The 26,543-nt window shown below is 43.9% G+C and overlaps 1 protein-coding gene across 1 annotated transcript in view; it reads left to right on the plus strand.

The window, feature by feature from the left end:
* Window positions 1-15,786, plus strand: part of LOC134210164 (transcription factor Sp9) — a 157,047-nt gene extending 141,261 nt beyond the window's left edge. Inside the window, exons 2-4 of the mRNA XM_062686190.1 lie at window positions 13,742-14,037; window positions 14,107-14,897; window positions 14,958-15,786. Of these exons, the coding sequence (XP_062542174.1) occupies window positions 13,742-14,037; window positions 14,107-14,897; window positions 14,958-15,361 (1,491 nt within the window). The 3' untranslated portion in view covers window positions 15,362-15,786. The remainder of the gene's footprint in view (window positions 1-13,741; window positions 14,038-14,106; window positions 14,898-14,957) is intronic.
* The last annotated feature ends 10,757 nt before the right edge of the window (window positions 15,787-26,543 follow it).

The raw sequence follows: 26,543 nt of genomic DNA on the forward strand, positions 1-26,543 counted from the left end.
AAACCAATCCAAACCAATCCAAACCAATCCAACCTAATCCAACGCAAACCAATCCAAACCAATCCAAACCGATCCCAATCCAATCCAAACCAACCAAACCAATCCAAACCAATCCAAACCAATCCAAACCCAATCCAAATTCAACCCAAACCAATCCAAATCGAATCCAAACCAATCCAAACCAATCCAAACCAACCAAACCAAACCAAACCAATCCAACCAACCAATCCAAACCAATCCAAACCAACCATATTCAATCCAAACCAATCCAAATCGAATCCAAACCAATCCAAACCAATCCAAACCAACCAAACCAACCAAACCAATCCAAATCCAACCAAACCAACCAAGATCCAACCAAACCTAATCAAAATCTAATCCAAATCCAATCCAAACCAATCCAAACCAAACCAACCAAACCAACCAAACCGGTCCAAACCAATCCATATCCAATCCAAACCAACCAAACCAATCCAAACCAATCCAAACCAATCCAAACCAATCCAAACCAACCAAACCAATCCAAACCAACCAAACCAAACCAAACCAACCAAACCAATCCAAACCAATCCAAACCAATCCAAATCAAACCAACCAAACCAAACCAACCAAACCAACCAAACCAATCCAAACCAATCCAAACCAATCCAAACCAATCCAAACCAATCCAAACCAACCAAACCGACCAAACCAATCCAAATCGAATTCAAACCAACCAAACCAATCCAACCAAATGCAACCAAATCCACAATAACCAATCCAAACCAATCCAAATCCAATCCAAACCAATCAAACCAACCAATCCAAACCAATCCAAACCAATCCAAACCAACCAATCCAACCAATCCAAACCAACCCAAACCAACCAAACCAATCCAAATCGAATTCAAACCAATCCAAACCAATCCAAACCAACCCAAACCAATCCAAATCCAATCCAAACCAATCCAAATCGAATCCAAACCAATCGAACCAACCAACCAATCCAAACCAACCAAACCAATCCAAACCAATCCAAATCCAACCAAACCAATCCAAACCAAATCCAATCCAACCAAATCGAACCAAACCAATCCAAACCAACCAAATCAATCCAAACCAATCCAAAATCCAACCAAACCAATCCAACCAATCCAACCAAACCAACCAAACCAATCCAAACCAATCCAACCAACCAACCAAATCCAAACCAATCCAACCAAACCAACCAAATCCAAACCAACCAAACCAACCAAACCAACCAAACCAATCCAAACCAATCCAACCAACCAACCAATCCAAACCAATCCAATCCAAACCAACCAAATTCAATCCAACCAACCAATCCAAATTCAACCAAACCAACCCAAACCAACCAAATCAACCAACCAAACCAATCCAAATCCAACCATCCAAACCGAACCAAACCAATCCAACCAACAATCCAAACCAATCCAATCAAATCCAACCAATCCAAAACCAATCCAAACCAATCCAAAACCAATCCAAACCAATCCAAACCAATCCAATCCAATCCACATCCATTCCAAATCCAATCCAAATCCAATCCAAACCAACCAAACCAACCCATCCAATCCAAACCAATCCAAACCAATCCAAACCAATCCAAACCAATCCAAACCAACCAAACCAACCAAACCAATCCAAACCAATCCAAACCAATCCAACCAATCCAAACCAATCCAACCAATCCAACCAACCAAATCAATCCAACCAAATCCAACCAAATCGAACCAATCCAACCAATCCAAACCAACCAATCCAAACCAATCCAAACCAATCCAAACCAACCATTCCAGTCCAAACCAATCCAACTCCAATCCAAACCAACCAAACGAATTCAACCAATCCAATCCAATCCAACCAATCGAAACCAATTCAACTTAATCTCAATTCAATCCAAACCAACCCATATCCAACCAAATCAATCAAAACCATCCAAATCCAATCCAAATTCAAACCAATCCCAACCAACCAACCAACCAACCAATCCAAACCAATCCAAACCAACCAAACCAACCAAATCCAATCCAAACCAACCAATCCAACCAATCCAATCCAACCAATCCAACCAATCAATTCAAATCCAACCAAACCAATCCAACCAATCCAAATCGAACCAAATCGAATCCAAACCAATCCAAACCAACCATCCAAACCAATCCAGATCCAACCAAACCAATCCAACCCAGTCCAAATTCAATCCAAATCCATCCAACCAACCAAACCAACCAACCGAATTCAAATCGAATTCAAATCCAATCCAAATCCAATCCAAATCCAATCGAAATCCAATTCAAACTTAATCCCAATCCAAATCCAACCCATATTCAATCCAAATCCAATCCAAAACCAATCCAAATCCAATCCAAATCCAATTCAAACTTAATCCCAATCCAATCCAAATCCAACCCATATTCAATCCAAATCCAATCCAAATCCAATCCAACTTCAATTCAAATCCAATCCAAATCTAATCCAAATCCAATTCAAATCCAATCCAAATCCAGTCCAAATCCAACTCAAATCCAATCCAAATCCAATCCAAATCCAGTTCAAATTCAATCCGAATCCAAACCGAATTCAATCCAAATCCAATCCGAATCTAATCCGAATTCAATCCAAATCCAATCCGAATCTAATCCAAATTAAATTTAAATTTCAATCCAAATGATAACTAAATCCAATCCAAATCTGATTTTAATTCAATCCAAATCCAATTCGAAATCAAACTAAATCCAATACAAATCCACTACAAATCCAATCCATATCGAGTCCAAGTCCAGTCCAAATGCAATCCACATTTCAACCTAATCTATACCACAGATAACAGATATTTAAGCTAAAACCAATTTTATTGAAAATCATGTGTAAATAAAGGTGAATGAGTGAGTAAGAGTGAGTGAGTAAGTGAGTAAGAGGTAGTGAGTGAGTAAGTGAGTAAAAGTGAGTGCATGAGTAAAATTGAGTGAATAAGTAGGATAGAATGAGCGAGTAAGAGTGAGTGAGTGATATGAATGAGCGAGTAAGTAGGAGTAAGACAGTGAGCAAGAGTGAGTGAGTGGGTAAGTAAGAGTGAGGGAGTGAGTAAGAGGAAGGAGTGAGTTAGTAAAAGTGAGTAGGTGTGTGACAGGAGCTGCATGAGTAAAAGTGAGTGATTGAGTAAGAGTGAGTGAGTGATTAAGAGTGAGTGAGTAAGATTGAGCGAATGGTTGAGAGTAAATGAGTGAGTAAAAGTGGACTACTGAGTAAGAGTGGTTCAGTGAGTGAGAGTGGGTGAATGGATAAAGAATGGGTGAGAGAGAAAGAGAGAGATCTTGTTTGTCTTCGATATAATATAATCGATATAAGATATAATCTCCTCAGTCTGCCTTATACCGGGAAAACGCGATCATTTAGAGAAGTCATTATTTCCTCTGTGTGCCTTATACCGGGCAAACGCGTTCATTTAAAGAAGGCATCATCTTCTCTGTTCGCCTTATACCGGGAAAACGCGTTCTATTGAAAAAAGGCTCTCTATTTATTTTCTATCTCTATTTATTTTATTCTTTGCCAAGATTGTCATTTTGCGATTCATTGATATCTGTCATAAAAATAGAATACTACACACTCGAAACGTTTTCGGGGTGATTTCGCCTTTCGGGGTAATGGGTAATGGATTTCGAGTTAGTGTCCTTCAGGGTGATGGTTTTTGGGGTACTGTCCCACTCGTGGTAGTAGCCTTTGGGGTAATGGGGTTCGGGGTAGTAGCCTTCGGGGTAGTGGGGTGGTGCCTCCGAAATGTCATCTAACCATTTGGCCAAAATAGTCAAATGTTAGAAAAGGTCGTCCGCCCGAAAATGTCATTTGGCCGATCATTTGAAAGTGAAAAAGGTGATGAAATGAGAAATAAGGAATGAGTCGTCTCAATTTTCGCTTTCAATTACTCATTGTTAGATGTGAGAAGTGAGAAGAGATGAGTAAGAAGTGAGTAGTTAAACGTTGCACATCTCACTTCACTCAACCATATGACGCCCGATCGGTCAAACGACATTTTCGGCCAAAAGGCTCTTTCTGAAAAACGACGTTTTCGACCAGATGTTTGAAGGAGATTTTTATAAGGACAAGCCTTCCGGAATCCAAACTTAAATCTATTCGCGTTTTCAAGCATGACAATACACAACTGTCATCCTTTTTTTAGCATTTCTGCGTCGCTGCATGCTTGAAATAATTAAAATAACAGTTGTGCGTTGCTTCTGTATTGACTGGTGTGTCATTCTTAAAAACGCTAGTAGATTTTAATTTGGATTCCGAGAGGTTTGTCCTTAAACAAATTTTAAAATTTTGCCTCGCAAAATCCCATATAGACATAAAGTGCCTTCGCTCCACCCTTAAGATGATACCGAATGTCGACGCATGCTGCTGTTCATGCACATTCCGTCTTATTCATTCTGTTAATTAAATTTAAAGGACTAGCGACTTGATTATGTGCTGCTTGTCACCTGTTTGAGTGTAGTTGAAGCGACTTTTTCTGTCCCTGGTCACCACCAAATTTCCTGAAGTTCTTCTAGTACTCCTTAATCATCAGAACGGATTGGAATTTACGCACATTTTTTTAATTTAAATTACCCTTTGCTACGAAGTTCAGCTGAAAATCACTTTTGCTTGGCCCTCTAGCTTCAAATGATTTTCCCAGAAACTCTACTGACCATTTCTACTATGCTTTCTATGCTTTCAAAAAGCTTCGCCAGTTTTTCTGAAGGTTTGCAGGCCCAATTCAAAATATTTTTTTCAACTTATTTCTCTAGGTCGTCAGAATTGTAAGGGTTTGCAAATCTGTTTTTTGCTTGTGCCCCAATATTTTTTTTCTAACATCCTCATAAGTGCCCTAATGTTTGGTTTCCTATTACCCAGTTATTTAGCTATTTTACTCTTTCTTATTTCCAATTTACTTCTGTCGTTAATCATCCTTGCATGAATTGCTAAACCATCTTATTGCTATTACAATTTCTGAAATCTGGAGTCGTTTGTCACACACAAATCGACGACAAAATCACCCACAGTCAATAGCTCAAATTCCAGCTGACCGTAATCCAACTCCAATTAGCACCAAGCGGCTGCCTTTTACCAGCTCCCTCACTCTCTCATCATCGGATCGCCAGCCAGCCAACCGGTCAGTCATCATCTTCGGATGAACATACCCGCGCGCCACTCGACACCCAAATTGGCCCTCCAAATTCGAGTAATCGGCGACCTTAATAGAGGGTTGAATTAATTAAAGCAAGTCCATCCCCGGCCGAAGTCGTCAGTGGATCAAATTGAACCCTTGAATCGGATTGCATCTTCCGCCGGCGGCCGGTTTGGGGAATCCGCCAGGCAGTTGGGCAGTGGCCGTGTGCGCAAAACAGAAAGCCGATAATTAGTGCCATTATTGGCAGAGCTCGGCCCGACCTGGAGAGTTGCGTTCCTCTTATTAGGGAGCTATGCAGACCAGGCAACAACCCCATCGTAGAGGGACTGCTCCGGTTGCAATTATTATTTATTTGATCTTTTAATTTGCCTCGGTGCGCTCTTGATCCTCCTACATCCAGCTGATGCCGACTCGCACTCGCACAGCACAACGCCAAAAACTGGCGGCACTCTAACTATCGGCTGCGGGGCAGCGACTTGCTCGGAGGGGGTGAGTGCTATAAAACGTGTTAATGATTTTGACTTTCCAACAGTTCGCAACGAGAAAGTGTCGGAACGCAGCGGCCCTGTAATTATGAGAGTGCACTTTCGACCTTTTTTAGGCCGGGGAGCTCCTATTATGGGTTGCGAAGAGCGCTAACAAGGTTCGTAAATTGATGGTGACGACTCCGATGGGTCCGGGTGACAACCATCTTTGTGCCGCAAATGTCTACGCACCTCCATCAACCGAAGGACCGGTTCATTAAAAGCTCGTAAATTTGTCACCTCAAAATGAGGTGCTCCGAAGCCATCATCAATCTACACACAAGTGGGCCTGCAATCGAGGACGAATAAAACAAAACTAATTTGTCATAATGCCATTAGGGACGGGCATTCGGAGGCGGGGCTGGACGTTGTTCATCCGGTCTACAACCCCGGGCGTCCGTCCCACCCTACGTCCATCCGTCGTCCGTTCGATCATCCATCCTGTCCTGAGGATGGCTACGACGTCGACGACGACGACGACGACCGGAGGTGACAGTCTAGAACGGAATACGCGCCGCGCGGCTCACGTGAAACGACTAAATTGAGTTACATTATGCCGATGCTTATCGCCATGCTTTGAGTGCGCGTTGCGGCGGCGGCGGCGGTGTCGAACAAGACGGACGACGATTATAATGTCGTTGTTGCCGTATGATGTGTTGGGTAACACGTTTGCCGCATTTTTGAAATGGTATAATGGAAGTGCTTTTGTGTGACGTATTATGAGTTTGTCATCGATAAATAGGTCTTACAGCAGATCAAGCTAGTGTGGAAAGCGATAGCAAATTATGAACATTAGAATTCTAAGGACAATCGAAGAATTGATAGGTGATTATTACCGACATTTTCTTGTAAAATCTTCATCATAAGAGAATGTAATGACTTTATGTCAGCAAAACTTTACGTGGACTTTCTGTGTTTTGTTGTTGATAATGAATCTCAGAACCAAATGTACCAAATTTTATTGAATTTAGAAAATATGTCAGGGCATCATCATCAGAGCATCAGAGAATAAAACCTTTGTTTCTTATACGTAACTGGTTGAAGATACCTCGAAATGGTGCGTTATAGAGTAAATCTGGTCATATTGCCAGACACATTCCTCGAAGCTGGTAATATGATCCCCAACCTTTAACTACAAAGAGTCATCATGCATCCCGTATCGATGGTATGCATGACATAATGGGTGAAAAATACCAGTTCGTCAACGCAACCTGTAGGGTACATTAGAGCCAACACAGCAATGTGATCTTGCTTTGGTAAATAGCTTCGTAGTGATGTGCATATGTTGCGTCGTTCGGCCGAACTGGTTACCTAACCGAAAAAGTCATTTAGTCAAAAGGTCATTCAATAAGTCATTTCGCCGAAAATGGGTATTCGACCGACCAGGACATTTGGCCGAAAACGTCGTTCGTTCCAATTTGGCTGATAATCCCTGCATGACCGAAATGTTCGTTTTTCAGATAGATCCATTAGACCACAAATGTCTTATGGTCGAACAATACTTTAACGGGAAAAGTGTGAAGTGATTCACGATGATATATAAATGAGAAGTACGAGGTAAGAATTTAAAAATTGAGAGTTGAGAAATGAGTAGTGAGAAGTGAGACATCCGTCACTTCACTCCGATTTCTTACTTCTTACTGTGGGAGAAGCAAGACGTCTCACTTCTCATTCTGCAATTCTTGCTACTTATTACAAACTTCTCACAATGATAAGTTCGAAGTAGGAAACAAGAAGTGAGAAATAAGAAGTGAAAATAAGGAAGTGAGATTTTCACTTCTCGCATCTCAGGCTGCATTTCTAGCTTATCACTTTTTAGTATAAAAAGGGAGAAAAGTGAAGTAAGAAAACAAATGACAGGTTAGAAGTTCTCACATGTTAAGTCTAATTTCTTACTTCATACTTCTCACTTTTAACTTTTCACTTCTCACTTCTCAATTATAATTAATATCTTCACTTTTTATACATTTACTAATGCTCAGCCATACGACATGTTAAGCCGATTGACCGTACTGCCGAACGACCATTTCGACTAAATGATCAATTTACTCGTATCTAACTTTCGGCCCAATGGCTTTCGGCTGAATGACTTTCAGTCAAAAGTTTTTGAGCAAGACGTCCATTCTCTTAAATTTTAAAATTTTGAATGATTTGAATTGGATTTCAGACGGATTAAGACTTGTATTGGATTTGGGTTTAATTTGAAATGTATTAGGAATCGATTTGGTTTGGATTTAGATTGGATTTGTATTGCATTAGGATTTGAACTGGATTGGATTTGGACTAGATTTGGATTGGATTTGGATTGGATTTGGATTGGATTTGGATTGGATTTGGATTGGATTTGGATTGGATTTGGATTGGATTTGGATTGGATTAGGTTGGATTTGGATTGGTTTGGATTGGTTTGGATTGGTTTGGATTGGTTTGGATTGGTTTGATTGGTTTGGATTGGTTTGGTTTGGATTGGTTTGGATTGGTTTGGATTGGTTTGGATTGGTTTGGATTGGTTTGGATTGGTTTGGATTGGTTGGTTTGGATTGGTTTGGATTGGTTTGGTTGGTTTGGATTGGTTTGATTGGTTTGGATTGGTTGGATTGGATTGGTTGGATTTGGATTGGATTTGGATTGGTTTGGATTGGTTTGGATTGGTTTGGATTGGTTTGGATTGGTTGGATTGGATTTGGATTGGTTGGTTGGATTTGGTTGGTTGGTTGGTTGGTTGGTTTGGATTGATTTGGATTGGTTTGGATTGGTTTTGGATTGATTTGGTTGGATTTGGATTGGTTGGTTGATTGATTTGGATTTGGATTTGGATTGGATTTGGTTTGGTTGGTTTGGTTGGATTTGGTTTGGATTTGGTTGGTTTGGATTGGTTTGGATTGGTTTGGATTGGTTTGGATTGGTTTGGTTTGGTTTGGATTGGTTTGGATTGGTTTGGATTGGTTTGGATTGGTTTGGATTGGTTTGGTTGGTTTGGATTGGTTTGGATTGGTTTGGTTTGGATTGGTTTGGTTGGTTGGTTTGGTTGGTTGGATTGGTTTGGATTGGTTTGGATTGGTTGGATTGGTTTGATTGGTTTGGATTGGTTTGGATTGGTTTGGATTGGTTTGGATTGGTTTGGATTGGTTTGGATTGGTTTGGATTGGTTTGGATTGGTTTGGATTGGTTTGGATTGGTTTGGATTGGTTTGGTTGATTGGTTTGGATTGGTTTGGATTGGTTTGGATTGGTTTGGATTGGTTTGATTGGTTTGGATTGGTTTGGTTGGTTTGGATTGGTTTGGATTGGTTTGGATTGGTTTGGATTGGTTTGGATTGGTTTGGTTGGTTTGGTTGGTTTGGTTGGTTTGGATTGGTTTGGATTGGTTGGTTTGGATTGGTTTGGTTGGTTTGGTTTGGATTGGTTTGGATTGGTTTGGATTGGTTTGGATTGGTTTGGATTGGTTGGATTGGTTTGGATTGGTTTGGATTGGTTTGGATTGGTTTGGTTGGTTTGGATTGGTTTGGATTGGTTTGGTTGGTTTGGTTGGTTTGGATTGGTTTGGATTGATTTGGATTGGTTTGGATTGGTTTGGATTGGTTTGGATTGGTTGATTGGTTTGATTGATTTGGATTGGATTTGGATTGGATTTGGATTGGATTTGGATTGATTGACTGGATTGGTTTGGATTGGTTTGGATTGGTTTGGTTGGTTGGATTTGGATTGGTTTGATGTGGGATTTGGATTGGATTCGGTCGGTTTGGATTTGATTTGATTTGATTTGGTTGATTTGGATTGGATTGGTTTGGATTGGTTTGATTGGATTTGGATTGGATTTGGATTGGATTGGATTAGGGTTTGAAATGGATTCAAATGGTTTAAATTGATTTTGTTTTGGTTTGAATTGAATTCGTAACGCTTTTGGATGGATTTGGATTGGTTTGGATTGGTTTGGATTGGTTTGGATTGGTTTGGATTGGATTAGGATTGGTTTGGATTGGATTTGGATTGGTTTGGATTGGATTGGGATTGGTTTGGTTGGTTTGGATTGGTTGGATTGGTTTGGATTTGGATTGGTTTGGATTGGTTGGTTTGGATTGGTTTGGATTGGTTGGATTGGTTTGGATTGGTTTGGTTGGATTGGATTGGATTTGGTTTGGATTTGGTTGGATTGGGATTGGTTTGGATTGGTTGGATTGGATTTGGATTGGATTTGGATTGGATTTGGATTGGATTTGGATTGGATTTGGATTGGATTTGGATTGGATTTGGATTGGATTTGGATTGGATTTGGATTGGATTTGGATTTGGATTGGATTTGATGTGGATTTGGATTGGATTTGGATTGGATTCGGGTCGGATTTGGATTTGATTTGAATTTGATTTGGATTGGATTGGATTTGGATTGGATTTGAATTGGATTTGGATTGGATTTTGATTGGATTGGATTAGGTTTGAAATGGATTCAAATGAATTTAAATTGATTTTGTTTTGGATTTGAATTGAATTCGTAACGCTTTTGGATAGGATTTGGATTGGATTTGGATTCAAATTATAATGGTTTTGGATTAAGTGTTCTTTAGAGTTGGATTGGATTTGGATAAGATTTGAATAGGATTTTCCTTAATCTTTCTTCCTTCTTCTTTCTTACTTCTTCCTTTTTTTGCTTCCATCCTTCTTATTTTTTTTCTTCTTGTTTCTTCCTTCTCACTTCTCCCGTCCACTTTTTTACTTCTCCCTAACCCCTCTTCTCACATCTCACTTCTCACTTCCCGCTTTTTGCTTTACACTTTCTATTTATCTCTTCTCACTCCTCACTTCTCACTTCTTATGTCTCACTTGCCACTTCTCACTTTTCACTTTTCATTTCTCATTTCTCTCTGCTCACTTTTTATTTCTCATTTCATCACTCTTACTTCCTAATTTTCATTTCTCGCTTCTCACTGCTCATTTCTCTATCCGCCTAAAGATCATATGGCCTATTGAGCGTTCCACCCGACTTCGGCTCGAGGTGATGAACTTATTTACAATAAAAAATCACGTTAAAAAGAAAAAAAAAAGGACTTCGGCTCAGTTACCATTCGGCTTAATAACCTCTGGCCTAACTACATACATAGCATCGGATTTGGATTACATTTGCATTGGATTCAATTCAAATTGGATTTGGATTCGACTTACGTTGGATTTGGATTTGATTAGAATGGATAGGATTTGGAAAATAAATTGGAGAAGTTACTTCTTATGTTCACTCCATACCCTGCAAATCTGACTTCATTTGTTTCCTCACTTTCTCTTCTTTCGAATTTTAAAAAGTGAGAAATTTAAAGTTAGTGAGAAGTGAGAAGTAAGAATTGAGGGGTCAATCTTTATTTATTGCTTCTCACTTCGTTCTCACTGTTTCATTTTTCACTTGTCACTGTGAGAAAATGTGTAATGAGAAGTTTGAAGTGAGTAGTAATAAGTGACTACTTTTTTTTACTTTACCCTCTCACTCCTCATTTTACACTGTTCTCGGCGCGAAGTGAGAAGGAAGAGGTGAGTAGTCAGGACTTATTCCTTGTTCACTCCACATTACGCAATTCTGTTCATATTCATTTATCACACAAGTAAAAGGTGAATAGTTTAAAGTTAGAAGTAAGAAATAAAAATTGAAGAAATCTTCTTCTTCTTACTATGAGAAGTGAAAAGAGATAATTGGGATGAGAAGTAAGAAAGGAAGAACCTCACCTATTCGTCCAAATGGGTCGTTCTGTCAAATTATTTGCTCGACATATTCCGAAAATGTGCTCACTGTTACACGTTTTTGCTACACTACGTGTTGGCAAAACTTTCAAAAACAATTTTTTACCTGTAGGTTTGCTTTTCTTATGCGAATATCTGAAGCTCATTTTGTTTATGCTGAATAATATCATTCTAGAGAAATAGATACAATATTCAGAGAAATCGTCTGCCATTTCTATATATTTGGGATTACATTAGAAATCCAGAATCTCTTATAGTTTCTTGTATTTAAGCTCCTGGCTTTAAAGCTTCTATGAGCAGTACAACAAATCATTCTTCTGATAGCATTGACTCAACAGAATTTTGTGAGAAAGGCCTCAAACTCACAGCGTTATCAATGACTCATCAATAAGCGCACTTCCAAACAGCACTTAGCTACTGGCCCTCGCTTGCGATTGTAAACGTTCCGCTCCAAAATCCAACTCGACAAAATCCAGCTCTATCGTCCCGGAGAACCCCATGTTATGCAAATCCATTCTTGCTCTTTCGCCTTACCATAATTATGCTTACACATGTGTCTATCGAATAAAAGCTTTTCCATTATCAAACATTCCCCCTCCATCGGAACCTCCCGCACCGCAACACTACATCAGGGACCGTTCGCTCCTGGAGTAATAATCCAACACGCAGCACAGTCAACAACTGCCCGAACCACTTATTGTGATACCGATGCTTGCCATCGTCCGCGCGAGCGTCATCGTAACAATTCGAGGCAACCGTTTTAACTTCAATCAAACCAGGGCATGCTTCGACCAGAAGCCAATCAAAAATCATCGGCATCTTTGATGATGGACACTTCCAGACGATGAGACTATCCGATACCAGTAGGGTTGCCATCCGACTGTCGAAAACAGAATCTTATTTGTCTGCAATGGAAACTATGCAAATAGTGGAATACTTGAAGAACTGTTCAAAATATTCTTGTAATTTGGCCAAATTTTAAATACCAACCTGGGAGCTCTAAATATAGTTTCTCCACATGGCCACATCAAAACAGTGGCGCTTCTGTTTCGAATGAATTGCATCGGGAGCAAAGTTGCGTTCTCTGTTCAATCTGTAGCCGGCAATTTATTGTTCTCCTGGCGAGTTATGAACCATTTAAACATTTTAACAGGTGAAACATTGTTGTTCGATCGCTTCAGCCGCCTACTCATCGAGACACTTGTTAACTCGGACTGATCTCTTTATGACCATTTATAGCACCGCGAGATTGTTTTATAGCCTGTAGTAGTGACCATCTCATCATATGCCATAAATGTAGGAACAGTGGTCCTATTTTACACTTTTTCGAATCTATTTTGTTTTAAAACAGCTATTTTTGTTTACGATCATTTAATTAATGAGCAGTGTGATTTATCAACAAACCAATCGAAAATTCAAATTAGACTCGTGAGACCAAAATAGGAACACTATTCCTAGGAATATTCATCAAGTCTCGTCTTTAGCACGCAACTAAAGAGCCCGCCTGTGTCCGATCTCGGCGCGTAATTTATTAACACTGATTCCAAGGAACGGACGAAGGTCCGTCTTGCAGCGCAGCTTTGCGGGCCGTAAATGAGGTTATGAGCGCTAGAAATTGGCCCATAAAAGCTGCGCACCCGCAGCTTCGTGGGGGTAACCAACAACGTCATAAAATCGATCCCTCAACCGCGCCGGCCGTGCCCGTCTGTCTGTTCGTGGCCCATAAACGGAAGGCGGAAAGCGGCCAGCGTGTGCAGAAGACGCGTTATGAATAAATATTCCTCTCGCAATGATAAACGCCGCGTGTCTGCTGATCTTCGTCCGTCTAGCGCCGGGTCGTTCCCAACCCTCGGCCAACCGTTCCCGATCAATTTTTGGTGGATGTGCGTCTCGGCTTTTGGATTTGTTGTCTTTCAACGCTTGCCCCTCTCGTTCCGTGCGGCGCTGAAAATAATGACTTCCTCCCGTTCTGATTCTTGCACTCTGCGGCGACGCCGGGGCTCTCCTGTCTGTCAGTCAGCGTTCATTTGGCTGTTTGAGGTTCCCGCCGAACGACCGACCATCAACGGCCGCAAAGAGGAGTTTGAAAAATTAGGGTAAAAAATTAGGCACGAAATTAATGAGTTTTGAGCTGCGCGAGAAAACGATTGAATTAGTTCCTCCGATGCTGGAAAGAGGACTGGATTTACGGCCAGTGCAGAGACAACCACTTCCGAATAATCTTTTGCCCATTTTACCGATTTGTGTTTGTAGGAAAATTGGCTTTGTTCTCATTATCAACCGAACGATTCTAACGAGTTTTTTCTTCTTCCCTTCTTTTACAGGAGCACCCTGGCTTACGAGGCACACCTTTGGCAATGTTGGCTGCGCAGTGTAACAAACTGTCCAACAAGTCACCTCCACCTCTAGCGGACGCCGCCGTGGGCAAAGGTTTTCACCCGTGGAAGAAAAGCCCCATATCGTCCGGCCCACACTCGCCCAACTCGCTCGGAAGCCCTCAGACGGCGACCAGCAGCAGTTCGGGAAGCAACGTCATACAATCCACGCAGCGAACCCTATCGGCTTCGTCGGCATCGTCCGCATCGTCGACCGCCAGCCCAATGTCCAACTTAACCAACAGGTAAGTTATGTCCCGCTACGCGCAAGCGAGACCCCACCGTTGTTCCTGACGTGTTGTTTCATCTTACAGTCGCCCGATAACGTCGTCGTGTTCGGCGTCCACAACGCCGTCCTACGGCAGTGACTTGTATTTCCCGGGAGCCACCACATCGCCGGCTTGTGCCGAGAATCCACACATGCAGCACGGTATTCTGGGGAAGGTCGAGGGTGCGACCCTCGGGTCAGTATACTCGCGCCATCCGTACGATTGGCCTTTCAATGCCGTTTCGGCAGCGACGGCTCACAAGACCGATAACATGAACTCCGGCTGGTGGGATATGCATGGAGCGGCCGGCGGCTGGTTGGACATGGGAAGTGCCGGCATGCACGCCGCTACCATGGCAAACTACGCAGCTACTGCTGCCGTTAGTTCTGACTATTCGACGCTGACACATTCACTCACTAACACGGCACACCTGCTTGGCACCGGGCAGCACCTGCTGCAGGATACATACAAAAGTATGCTACCATCCCAGGGCGTCGGAGGCTTCGGCTTGCCACACACACCGCCTTCACCGGCACCGCCAACGCCGCAGGCCCCGTCTCCTCGCAGTCAGCGTCGCTATTCGGGCCGTGCCACCTGCGACTGTCCTAACTGTCAGGAAGCAGAACGGCTCGGACCGGCCGGAGTTCATCTACGCAAGAAGAACATCCATAGCTGTCACATTCCTGGCTGTGGTAAGGTTTACGGGAAAACAAGTCACCTGAAGGCTCACCTTCGATGGCACACCGGCGAGCGGCCATTCGTCTGCAATTGGTTATTCTGTGGCAAGCGCTTCACCCGATCCGATGAACTCCAGCGCCATCTACGCACACATACAGGTGAGAAGCGATTTTTATGCCCCGTTTGTAACAAGCGATTTATGCGAAGTGATCATTTAGCAAAACACGTCAAAACCCACGGATCATCGACGGCCGGTGGCAATGGCAGTGCCGGGACCGGAGCGACCAAGAAAACTTCATCCGACTCGTGCAGCGACTCCGAGGAGACCAACCAAACCGATATCCACCAACAGCAGCAGCAGCAATCCGGTGGAGGCGGCGGCGGCGGCGGAGCTCCCGGAGGAGGCGGTGTTGGCGGCAGCCCTGGGTCGGCAAGTCACGTCGGTCACGTTGGTTCGATGCCCCCGGGGATGCCCATGGTCGGCCATCCCGGTGCGCTGAGTCATCCCTCGCAGCAACAGCAACAGCAGCAGCAGTCGGGTGCACCTCACCACCACGCCCACACCCCTAGTCCCGGGCTGGATCACGTCAGCCAGCTGGACGTGAAGCCGGGCATTGTCTGAGGGATGCTGGGGGCGCCCCTTTTTGGCCACCACTCGGGCGGCCAAGTCATGGGACCCTTTTGAAGCGAGAATTTTCGGATAGGAAGGGGGGGTTATTTCATGCTTTTTTTTTGGGGAGTGGATTGCGCGTAAATTAACGACGGGTACAAAAATAACAATTTGAAGGGGTGCCCATTGGAATGAGACTTATTTTTCGAATGTTTAAATTGAATTCTGGTAAGCTTTGGAAAAACGTCCTATTTGAAGTGATTAAATTATACAAAAAAATAGAAAGAAATAATTGAATAGAGCTATAGCGGCATCGAATTTGGAATATATTCTTTAGTTTTTTTTTATTCTACAGAAAGCCTTTTATGTCCTTTGAATTGTCCGTTCACTCTCCAACATTGAGGTGCGGAAATCGTAGGATAATGAAGCGGACTATGTTGGAAAATCTATAGAAGAGTTAAAATACTTGTGGGGTCGACATTTTCGTAAACACCTAAATTATTTTGCTAAGATTCCACAGCCGAGATCTCGGAAATATTTTTGACTGGCTTTCGATTATTCCTTAGGCTTCCGAGCCTGTTTAAAGGAGGCTGCCGAGCCTCTTGGAAGGAGGCTTCCAAGCCTCTTGAAAGGAGGCTTCCGAGCCTCTTGAAAGGTGGCTTCCGAGCCTCTTGAAAGGTGGCTTCCGAGCCTCTTGAAAGGAGGCTTCCAGCCTCTTGAAAGGAGGCTTCTGAGCCTCTTGAAGGAGGCTCTGAGCCTCTTGAAAGGAGGCTGAGCCTCTTGAAAGGAGGCTTCTGAGCCTCTTGAAAGGAGGCTTCTGAGCCTCTTGAAAGGAGGCTTGAGCCTCTTGAAAGGAGGCTTGAGCCTCTTGAAAGGAGGCTTGAGCCTCTTGAAAGGAGGCTTCTGAGGCCTCTTGAAAGGAGGCTTCTGAGCCTCTTGAAGGAGGCCAGGCCTCTTGAAAGGAGGCTTGAGCCTCTTGAAAGGAGGCTTCTGAGCCTCTTGAAGGAGGCTCTGAGCCTCTTGAAAGGGAGGCTTCTGAGGCCTCTTGAAAGGAGGCTGAGCCTCTTGAAAGGAGGCTTCTGAGCCTCTTGAAAGGAGGCCTGAGGCCTCTTGAAAGGAGGCTTCCTGAGCCTCTTGAAAGGAGGCTTCTGAGCCTCTTGAAAGGAGGCTCTGAGCCTCTTGAAAGGAGGCCTGAGCCTCTTGAAAGGAGGCTTCCTGAGGCCTCTTGAAAGGAGGCTCTGAGGCCTCTTGAAAGGAGGCTTCTGAGCCTCTTGAAAGGAGGCTTGAGGCCTCTTGAAAGGAGGCTTCTGAGGCCTCTTCTTGAAAGGAGGCTTCTGAGCCTCTTGAAAGGAGGCCTGAGCCTCTTGAAAGGAGGCTTGAGCCTCTTGAAAGGAGGCTTCCGGAGCTCTCTTGAAGGAGGCTCTGAGCCTCTTGAAAGGAGGCTTCCTGAGCCTCTTGAAAGGAGGCCTGAGCCTCTTGAAGGAGGCTTCTGAGGCCTCTTGAAAGGAGGCTTCTGAGCCTCTTGAAGGAGGCTTCTGAGCCTCTTGAAAGGAGGCTTCTGAGCTCTTGAAAGGAGGCTCTGAGGCCTCTTGAAAGGAGGCTCTGAGCTCTTGAAAGGAGGCTCTGAGCCTCTTGAAAGGAGGCTTCTGAGCCTCTTGAAAGGAGGCTTCCTGAGCCTCTTGAAAGGAGGCTTCTGAGCCTCTTGAAAGGAGGCTTCTGAGCCTCTTGAAGGAGGCTGAGCCTCTTGAAAGCAGGCTTCTGAGCCTCTTGAAAGCAGGCTTCCGAGGCCTCTTGAAAGGAGGCTTCTGAGCCTCTTGAAAGGAGGCTTCTGAGCCTCTTGAAAGGAGGCTTCTGAGCCTCTTGAAAGGAGGCTTCTGAGCCTCTTGAAAGGAGGCTTCGAGCCTCTTGAAAGGAGGCTCTGAGCCTCTTGAAAGGAGGCTTCTGAGCCTCTTGAAGGAGGCCTGAGCCTCTTGAAAGGAGGCTTCTGAGCCTCTTGAAAGGAGGCTTCCGAGCCTCTTGAAAGGAGGCTCTGAGCCTCTTGAAAGGAGGCTTCTGAGCCTCTTGAAAGGAGGCTGAGCCTCTTGAAGGAGGCTTGAGCTCTTGAAAGGAGGCTCTCGAGCCTCTTGAAGGAGGCTTCTGAGGCCTCTTGAAAGGAGGCTCTGAGCCTCTTGAAAGGAGGCTTGAGCCTCTTGAAAGGAGGCTGAGCCTCTTGAAAGGAGGCTTCCTGAGCCTCTTGAAAGGAGGCTTCTGAGCCTCTTGAAGGAGGCTTCTGAGCCTCTTGAAAGGAGGCTCTGAGCCTCTTGAAAGGAGGCTTCTGAGCCTCTTGAAAGGAGGCTTCTGAGCCTCTTGAAGGAGGCTTGAGCCTCTTGAAGGAGGCTCTGAGCCCTTTTGAAAGGAGGCTTCTGAGCCCTTTTGAAAGGAAGCTCTGAGCCCTTTTGAAAGGAGGCTTCTGAGCCCTGTTGAAAGGAGGCTTCCGAGCCCTGTTGAAAGGAGGCTTCCGAGCCCTGTTGAAAGGAGGCTTCCGAGCCCTGTTGAAAGGAGGCTTCCGAGCCCTGTTGAAAGGAGGCTTCCGAGCCCTGTTGAAAGGAGGCTTCCGAGCCTTTTGAAAGGAGGCTTCCGAGCCCTTTGAAATGAGGCTTGAGGCCCTTTTGAAAGGAGGCTTCTGAGCCCTTTTGAAAGGAGGCTTCTGAGGCCTCTTGAAAGAAGGCTTGAGCTCTTTGAAAGGAGGCTTCCGAGCCCTTTTGAAAGGAGGCTTGGAGCCCTTTTGAAAGGAGGCTTCCGAGCCCTTTTGAAAGGAGGCTTCCGAGCCCTTTTGAAAGGAGGCTTCCGAGCCCTTTTGAAAGGAGGCTTCCGAGCCCTTTTGAAAGGAGGCTTCCGAGCCCTTTTGAAAGGAGGCTTCCGAGCCCTTTTGAAATGAGGCTTCCGAGCCCTTTTGAAAGGAGGCTTCCGAGCAGTGTTGTAAAATGTCATTTGCATTCGTATGTATAATTTTCCCAGAACTTTTTTCAGAAGGTAGCTATCAATTCATGTTGTATGACGAACTTATAGCGGTTAAATGGGCCTACAACTTTGTCTAACGAGACTTTGCTGTAAATATGTAATCTGGGGCGTGGGAGGCAAAATGTCATTCAAATGACATTATGTCAAATGACACGTGACATTTGGAGAGTTTTCACTCTCCAGCCTTTGATGTTATACTTAGAGCAATGTACCCTTGGACAAAAATATAACCCTACTCAAGCGTTATGAGAACATTCAAAATTATGGAAGAAATTTTGCTTGTAAAGAAAGTTATGAACAAATTAGTCAAATGACATGCAGATGACATTTTACAAGCCTGCTTCCGAGCCCTTTTGAAAGGAGGCTTCCGAGCCCTTTCGAAAGGAGGCTTCCGAGCCTCTTGAAAGGAGGCTTCCGAGCCTCTTGAAAGGAGGCTTCCAAGCCTCTTGAAACGAAACTTTCCAGCCTATTGAAAGGAAACTTCCCAGGAGGCTTCTCAACCTCTTGAAAGAAGCTGCCAGCACTTGCCGTAGCGTGAAAATTTGGAGCTTGTACATGGCTCGCATCCACCATGTTCTACCAACAGCGGCGCGAACACTCAATTTATTCGACCAACAGTATCACACACGAACGACCGAAGCTCCAACTTAAACTCCTACCATTAAAGTTACAGAAAGTTAGAAATCAGACCAAGCGGATCGAAAATGGTCATCAAGACACGTAGAACTTCCCGCTTCGTTGTCCTTTGTTCATCTTCTAACAGAGCCGTATCGTATCAGTTACACTCCCCTTTATAGATGATGGCGTTGTCCGTTGTATTCCTCCACATGCCCAGAATCATTACCGTTACCGGTACGAAGGATAAATCGATAAATTTTTTGGTAAATGTCTACTCCTTGTAGCACTGCCAGAAATTTTCTCGAGTTGCTGGTCCAGCTCGAACTCGAACTCGAACTCACCTTGATGTTGGATGTATCTTACGTCCTTGGACAACTAGATAGCTCTTCGGAATCCACGGTAACAACGTCATGGGACTTAATAATGCACCGCTGGATAGTCGTTCGCTAATCGGTCAGCATTGGTATTCTTCACGATCTGCGCAGTTATTGGAGTTGACGTACCCTTCCGTTTCTCCACGTTCGTTCTTCCAATAGAAACACTGGTTGGATTGGTCTTCTGCGCGGATCTGCACCGGTGAGTCCAACATACGTTCCCGGTACTGAAGTGAAATCGTGAAGAGGTTGCGCAGCAGACCCTCGGATTCTGATTGCAGAACAATGTAGGGAAGAACTCAAAATCTCAAAACTCACGGACGATTCAAACCAAGTGTGAGTTAGAACGCATCCAAATCTCATTATCTCGCCTTAAAACTCATGGCTGGATTGAATCATCCATTTGAATGATTTTTTGGCAAATGAGTGAAACGATGCGATTTGACATGGAAAACTCAGCCGTTCTGCATTCCCTCTTATTTACAAACAAGTTTGCTCGCTCGGGAGGGCTCGATTTGTGAATGACTTAACCGACACTGTTTGCCGCTCCGGTTCCTTCTCCATCCGGTTGTTCAGGCATTGGAATCGCCGTAGCTCCGTGGCTTGACTATGCGACTATTGATCTTCTACGGATAGCAGCAATTTTTGCAGTATTGTAACTCAAAAGAGAACTACTTCTTCGTCGCTTGGAGGAGATTCTCATCTGCGTCAGTGTTACATGGGCAGATGATGATGCTGAAGTAGATTTGCTTCGCGCCCATCGCCTTGTCCTCCACAGATGGCCCAGCCCAGCTGTGACTTGGCTGTGTTTGGCAGGCCAAATTATCCTTCCTTGCTTGGACAAGACCAAGAAGAGTGCTTTGTTCCGAACAGTTTTAAGCACAGCTCGGTAGGAAGCGTTCAGCAATTTTCAGAGGTTTAAGCGAGCTACCGCATAGAGTATGTTACTTCTCAGGGTGGATTGTTTACAACTTTACCTTAAACCAACTTTACCATAGCGCCTTCTACTGGGTTTACTTGTCAGCCAAAAGTCCAGTGTGAAAACTCTGATCCACTGAAGACCCAGGGTAGTGGTGAAAGTACGTGCAAGGTCTCTACCACCAAAACTGGCTCAAAAGCCGTGAAAAAATCAATTTGGGGACAACTTTCGGAGGTTAAGGCTTGGTGGCTCCTTTGCAAGCAAAAACACAGCGAAAACAGCAAAAAGTTAGTGAAAGCTTATTTTTAACCAAGTACCTTTGCGCAATTTGATTAAGTTTTATACCTGGTTTGACTTAACATAACATAGGTTTTTTTTTTGACCTGGTGCCGTATTCTATACATACAAACGTCACATATTTTTGGGGTATCTGCTCTGTATGAAATGGCCGCTAGCAGCCAGTGAAGGTGATTGAAGTGGATTTGACGGAATTGTAGCAGCGAAATGGACGGTGTAGGCCAAGATTCATCTTGGTGTAGGCTACTGAAACTGGTCGGTGGCTTTGCTGGACCAATAGTGCTACTGCAGCAGTTCTGTTCGCTTTAATGGTTTGTGGTCCTGGATAGGAGGATGAAGTGGCTACGTTGGGGGATTGGCCTCGCCTAATGTACGTGGCACCCATGGTACTAAAAGGGAACTGGGGCTGATGACCGGTATTCACGTGATACCTCGCTACGGAATACCTTCTAGGCCTAGCCGATGCCCTAAGCCAAGATGGCTGCACGCACCTCACTGTACTCACAGAACACTGGGGTTCTGGAAAATGACTTCTCGGAACAAAAGTCGGTCTGTTCAATGACTTCTTCTCACTCACTGACTATACGCTTCCACTCTGGTTACTCCACGAGTTGGCTCCTCAGAGTCGCGGAATGGAATGAACTTCCGGGCATGATCTTCGTGAAGCACGAAGTTTGACAATATTTACTCCTACCTTGTGTTTGCTTTCTCTCTAGCTCCTGATGGTAACCTCTATTTATGATTTTATTTAGAGTCATGTGTTGATTTTGGCAACCCACCTGCACTGCTGTCAATAAATTTCAGTATGAATGATTAAATAAGTTAAGTATCCAGCCTTCCGCGAGCAGTAATGGCCGCCAGCTTGCCTGTGAGTTAGTCTCTGATTTGACGTTTTTGGAGGTCAACTGCACCCACCGTTCCGAGCATTATGGACAATGTTGTAAATAAGAAGGCGTGAATCCACTGCATCAGCACCTTCTTATTTATCACATTGGTCAGAATGCTCAGAACGATGGGTGCAGTTGACCTCCAAAAACGTCAAATCAGAGACTAACCCACAGGTAAGCTGGTGGCCATTATCGTTTGCAGAAAACTGGATAATGTGGGCCAGGCAACTGTCAAACGGGGGACTGGGAAGAGAGTCTGACAGGGCCGGCAATCACTTATAAGGCTTGTTGACGTTTAATCATCTTGCTCTTGCACGCGCAGAGGAAAAATTGGATTTGTTTTCATCAGGAAACGCTTCAGAAACGTTTCCCGATGAAAACAAATCCTATCCTTTCTGTGCGCATGCAAAAGAAAGATAATTAAACGTCAGCAAGCCTCATAGAAATGTAGAACAAACTAGGAAGTGACAAAGTCAATTTACGAATTACTGTGGAGCTAGCAACCAATTTGTAATGTTGCGGTAACTTCAGCTCCTTTACCGTTTGCACATCGTTGGGGTCGAACCGCTCGCTTCCCATCTTGGCTCTAGTGACTTGAAGATTATAGGCTCGGAAATCTGGTGCACAGCGCTCAGTTCCTTCGGTCGAAACTCTTATCCAACAAGGCGTACGAGTGAACTACATTCGTTTTACCGTACAATACGAAAGGGAGGTTGCGAAACAGTACTAAGCTGGCAGCTGACTGCTGAGTGTTACATTCGGTTAGGTTCGGGCAGAGTGGGGCGGATGGTCTACTCTACTCTACGAATTGACCACTATTGCGGTGTTTGTGGCTACTCCTTCGAATCCTTTTGCCGCATGAATTAGCGTTGCAGTTTCCTTTGTGCATCCGTAGATAGGTACGACAAAATCCGAACTCTCCGATAACAGCTCAACGGAAGAGGTTGGAAAAACGCCTACACTTGTCAGCGGACTACAGATTTGTGCAACCCTGCTTCGCCGGTGTTGGTTTTGAGATCGAATCTTCCCTTAGCGAATTTTTCTTGCTCTCCTCGGTAGATGGTGTTTCGGAATAAGCATTGAGGTTCGCATTACGTTTCTTGGAACCACGAGCTTCGTTACGAGAAAGCTTTTCGGGCTGCACGACGACCCAACAAACATTGGGTTAAGTGGCTTATAAAGCCAAAAAAGCCCTCTTCAACCAAAAAACTAGCTTATTCAGCTTATATTGTTGGTTTGACACTCACTTTTCAGATCCGCGACTGGATTATGACTGCGGGTTGCTCCTAAGTTACGATTCCGGGGACCATCAGACGACTTCACAGCTTCATTAGCTTTGTCTTACAGACTCTTCTGTAGCCGAACTAGGTTCATCTCCCCGGTAAACTGTCACTTCGTGGTCATACGATTGAACATCGACATTTATTCGGGGTTTCCGGAAAACGTTAGTCGGCTTGTCTAGCCGCCACATGGGACCGGGCAAGCTGGAATCCGTCTCGAGACTCCTCTCGAAACGATCCGGAACGGGTTCTGTTGGTGAACACCACTCGCAGAAGAATCTTGTACATCATCTTGAATCAAACAACGTAGATTTTGTTGTTTCAATCTTCAAAGATGTTTGATTATTGTTGTTTTAATCCTACATCGAATGATTGGAACAATAATAATATCATTTTTTTGAATAAACTGATCATCATAAATCATCCTATTTGCATGAAGTTAGCATGGAGCAAAGGTTAGGTGGGTGACTCACACTCTCCATTAAACTAGTTCGATTCTGTTTCTATCACTATTCCTCCTTTGTTGATGGCATCGTATTGTCGATAAAGTAGTTTCGTCGCATTTTTTTTCCTTTGTGATGTCTGTTGTCAGACGGCTGGGACCAATCATGTGGTCCATCTCGCCAATTGTCGCCGCATTTTCAAAAGTAAAAACAACCGTGCATATTGTTGTTTTCTGATGTATTATTTGACAGTGACAGCTGGAAAGCATGGTTGAAACAAATCATGTATGATTGATTCAACTCTATTTGTGGTTGTATCAACAATAAACATTGTTTTTTTTTTTAATTTTGTTTATTTGGTAGGCTCTGGCGTGTATAACACTTTACGGAGCCATGGTTCTTTGTGATATATACTATCAATTTAATTTTATTATGAAATTAGTGAGAGAGAGGTAGAAGCCAACGCACTCGTGGTGACTCGAGGATAGGTTTACAAAAGAATGGAAGGGGATTAGGATTCGGAAATCATGGAATCATCATAATCAAAGATTGTCAACTGCTCATCCGATCATTTGGCGTCAGACGAAAATAAACGAAATAAATATTGTTATTCATAGATCAATGCAAAAATATTGTTGATATGAAGCAGAAGCTTAGTTACGAGGGGACGGAAGTGATTTGGTACCCGTTTTGACTCATATTCCGAAACAGGCGTTCTAGCGTCCTAAGGCTTAAAAATTCATCGGTTTTGGGTACTGAGGATCAATATTATGAACAAGTTCAAGATCCTATGGAAAGAATTGGCTGTTGTACGTTATCCCTGTGACAATCATACGCTTCTGATTCTTCCTGCTGTACTTGACAAGCTCTTCGTACACATGCATCCACTCGACTTGAGGCTTCATTGTGATTTTTCGATGCTTTTGCAATTTTTCATGATCTGTTTTACGAAACTCTTCCTGCTGCTTCTAAAATTCCTTTCTATGGCACATAAGCCCTAGTTTAATGGAGTGCTCCGACAATGTTTTTGCGGCGTCCACAACCGGAAGATTGTTCCCGTCAGGAAACTACTACTGATGCTTCTGTTGATTGGTCTCCATTTGACTGGTTTCCGTTTCCGTTCACTGGTTTCCATGTACTGTTGATTGGATTTTGGTACAGAGATGCAGATTTTGCCGGAAGAATCACTAGATTGGCGTACGTTGACCTGCTATTCATTATTAAAGAGGATTTCAGTCCAAGGCAGATTCATCTCTAAAGGTTGGGGAGTGATTGCAAAATGTTTTGGATAGGATTGGGAAATTTTTGACAAAGAGGGGCTCTGACGCGGTTATTTTTTTTTTCTATAATTAAACAATAATAAATTGCTTAATTTTGTTAGTCGGGGTGGACTTTCACCACACTGACCAAGTCGAAGGCAGTTAGATTGCGCTCCGCTCTGGATCAGTGCATAACCTTGAGGATGGCCGAAGCTTCTGCTGAAGCCACTGAGCAGTGGTTTGGTAGACGGCAGAAAGCTCCTTCGATAGCGTCAAGGCGACATCGATGCCGATGCTGCCTTTGGCTTTTGACCCGTCCTTGGAAATGATCTCGGAGTCCGGATTGTTCGTGGTTGAACAGGGTCTGATCCTGGGGCCAGATATGATTTTTCTACAGCCTCCTATTTAGGAAGAAGTACGTTCCTCTGCCAGCTTCTTGGTCCTAAGCGACGGAGGCCGGCAATCCCAGAAATGCGTTTCTGGCACAGCTTGCTGACTGCATTTTAAGCTGCAGATATTTTCTCTTCAGATTACCAACTGATTAGCTGCAGAGGCTGCGGTTGCCTTGTGTCGGAATGTTAATACGGCGGCTTAGGTACGTGCAGCGTCCGCCGGTGTCGACGGAAGGAGTCCGAAGATCATCCTGATGGCAGGGTTAGATGTAGGAGCAAGTATTGGAGGACGCCCAGCAGTTCATGCTTGTCAATTCCAACCTGTAGATGAGGCAGCTGTCGATGATAGCACTGGCAAGTCACAGCCGTGTGGGCTATCACTTCTGGTCCTGCGTTGAGAAATGGATTTGAGCATATTGGTCTTATTCGAGTAATCGCTCCGGACCCGATTAAGTTGGCCGCGGAAGGTCAGCCGCCTGTGCACTATGATGTTTAACGTTCTGGTGGGTGTGACTGTATCGATAGTGATCGGCTGAGCAGGAAGTCATAGACGTAGGTTCTGACAGATTTTTGTCCATATTTGGTAGTCGGTGGACTTAACCCATTGAGATGTTTCCAGATACGATTAGGTAAAGTCGTCCAGGTAAGGGGTGGAACACATATTACGTACGTAAATTTGTATGGATTTTTCAATCCCCCCAGCCCCCATGTAAGATTTTTTTCATACAAATGATTTTTTATTTATACGCAGTTAGTACAGCTCTAGCTCTAGTCGGCAATGTCTCCAGTGGTATCCGCTCCCTTGCATGACTTGCACGAATATCAATCAAAGTTTTCATCCAGAACTTCTGGAATCTCACTACACTTTTACCACATTTTTTTTTTCTTTCTTCTCGTGCGATTTGGCACTTCCGCGATTGAACATCACGCTCGTCCGTTAACGTAAGTTATAACGGTGCCAACGGAAGCTTCCGAAGTTATGATTCACCACCATGGAAATTGTCGTAACCCGATGTTGCAGACTATTCGCCAGAAGGATTTAAAATTTCATCGGCCGAACAGCTGGCACTTTGCTCCATTGAGCGTCGGCGATCAGCCAAAAGTACGAAGGCACCAGCCAAATCATCACCGGCAGAATATGGATTTTGTTCCTTGCTCGCACGTCCGTTGCTGTTAACAGTATTCGTAAGACTGCCAACTCAATTTTCAATTTCCTTGGTCTTTCAAAATCAGCCTACTGTGATTGAATCACACCAATCACCTCAGAAAACAGACTACTCGATGTAATTTTAAATTTTAATCAACACGTGGTGTATTTAAGCAGTGATTGCTATGATGCCACGTGCTATTCGAACTGCAGATAAATCTTGTCCATAATAATTTCTGCTGTTATACGCACAACTGTCCCCAGTGCATAGGAATTTCTGCAATTATTGGACAAATATGCATATGACGGCCGAATACCCAATATTGGAATGTCTTTCGAATTTAGTTTTTTTCTGTTTTAGATTTTCTTATTGGCATTACATCCCCACACTGGGACAGAGCCGCCTCGCAGCTTAATGTTCATTAAGCACTTCCACAGTTATTAACTGCGAGGTTTCTAAGCCAAGTTACCATTTTTGCATTCGTATATCATGAGGCTAGCACGATGATACTTTTATGCCCAGGGAAATCGAGACAATTTCCAATCCGAAAATTGTCTAGACCGGCACCGGGAATCGA

The sequence above is a fragment of the Armigeres subalbatus genome, chromosome 1, assembly GCF_024139115.2.
Source record: "Armigeres subalbatus isolate Guangzhou_Male chromosome 1, GZ_Asu_2, whole genome shotgun sequence".
Classification (NCBI taxonomy): domain Eukaryota; kingdom Metazoa; phylum Arthropoda; class Insecta; order Diptera; family Culicidae; genus Armigeres; species Armigeres subalbatus.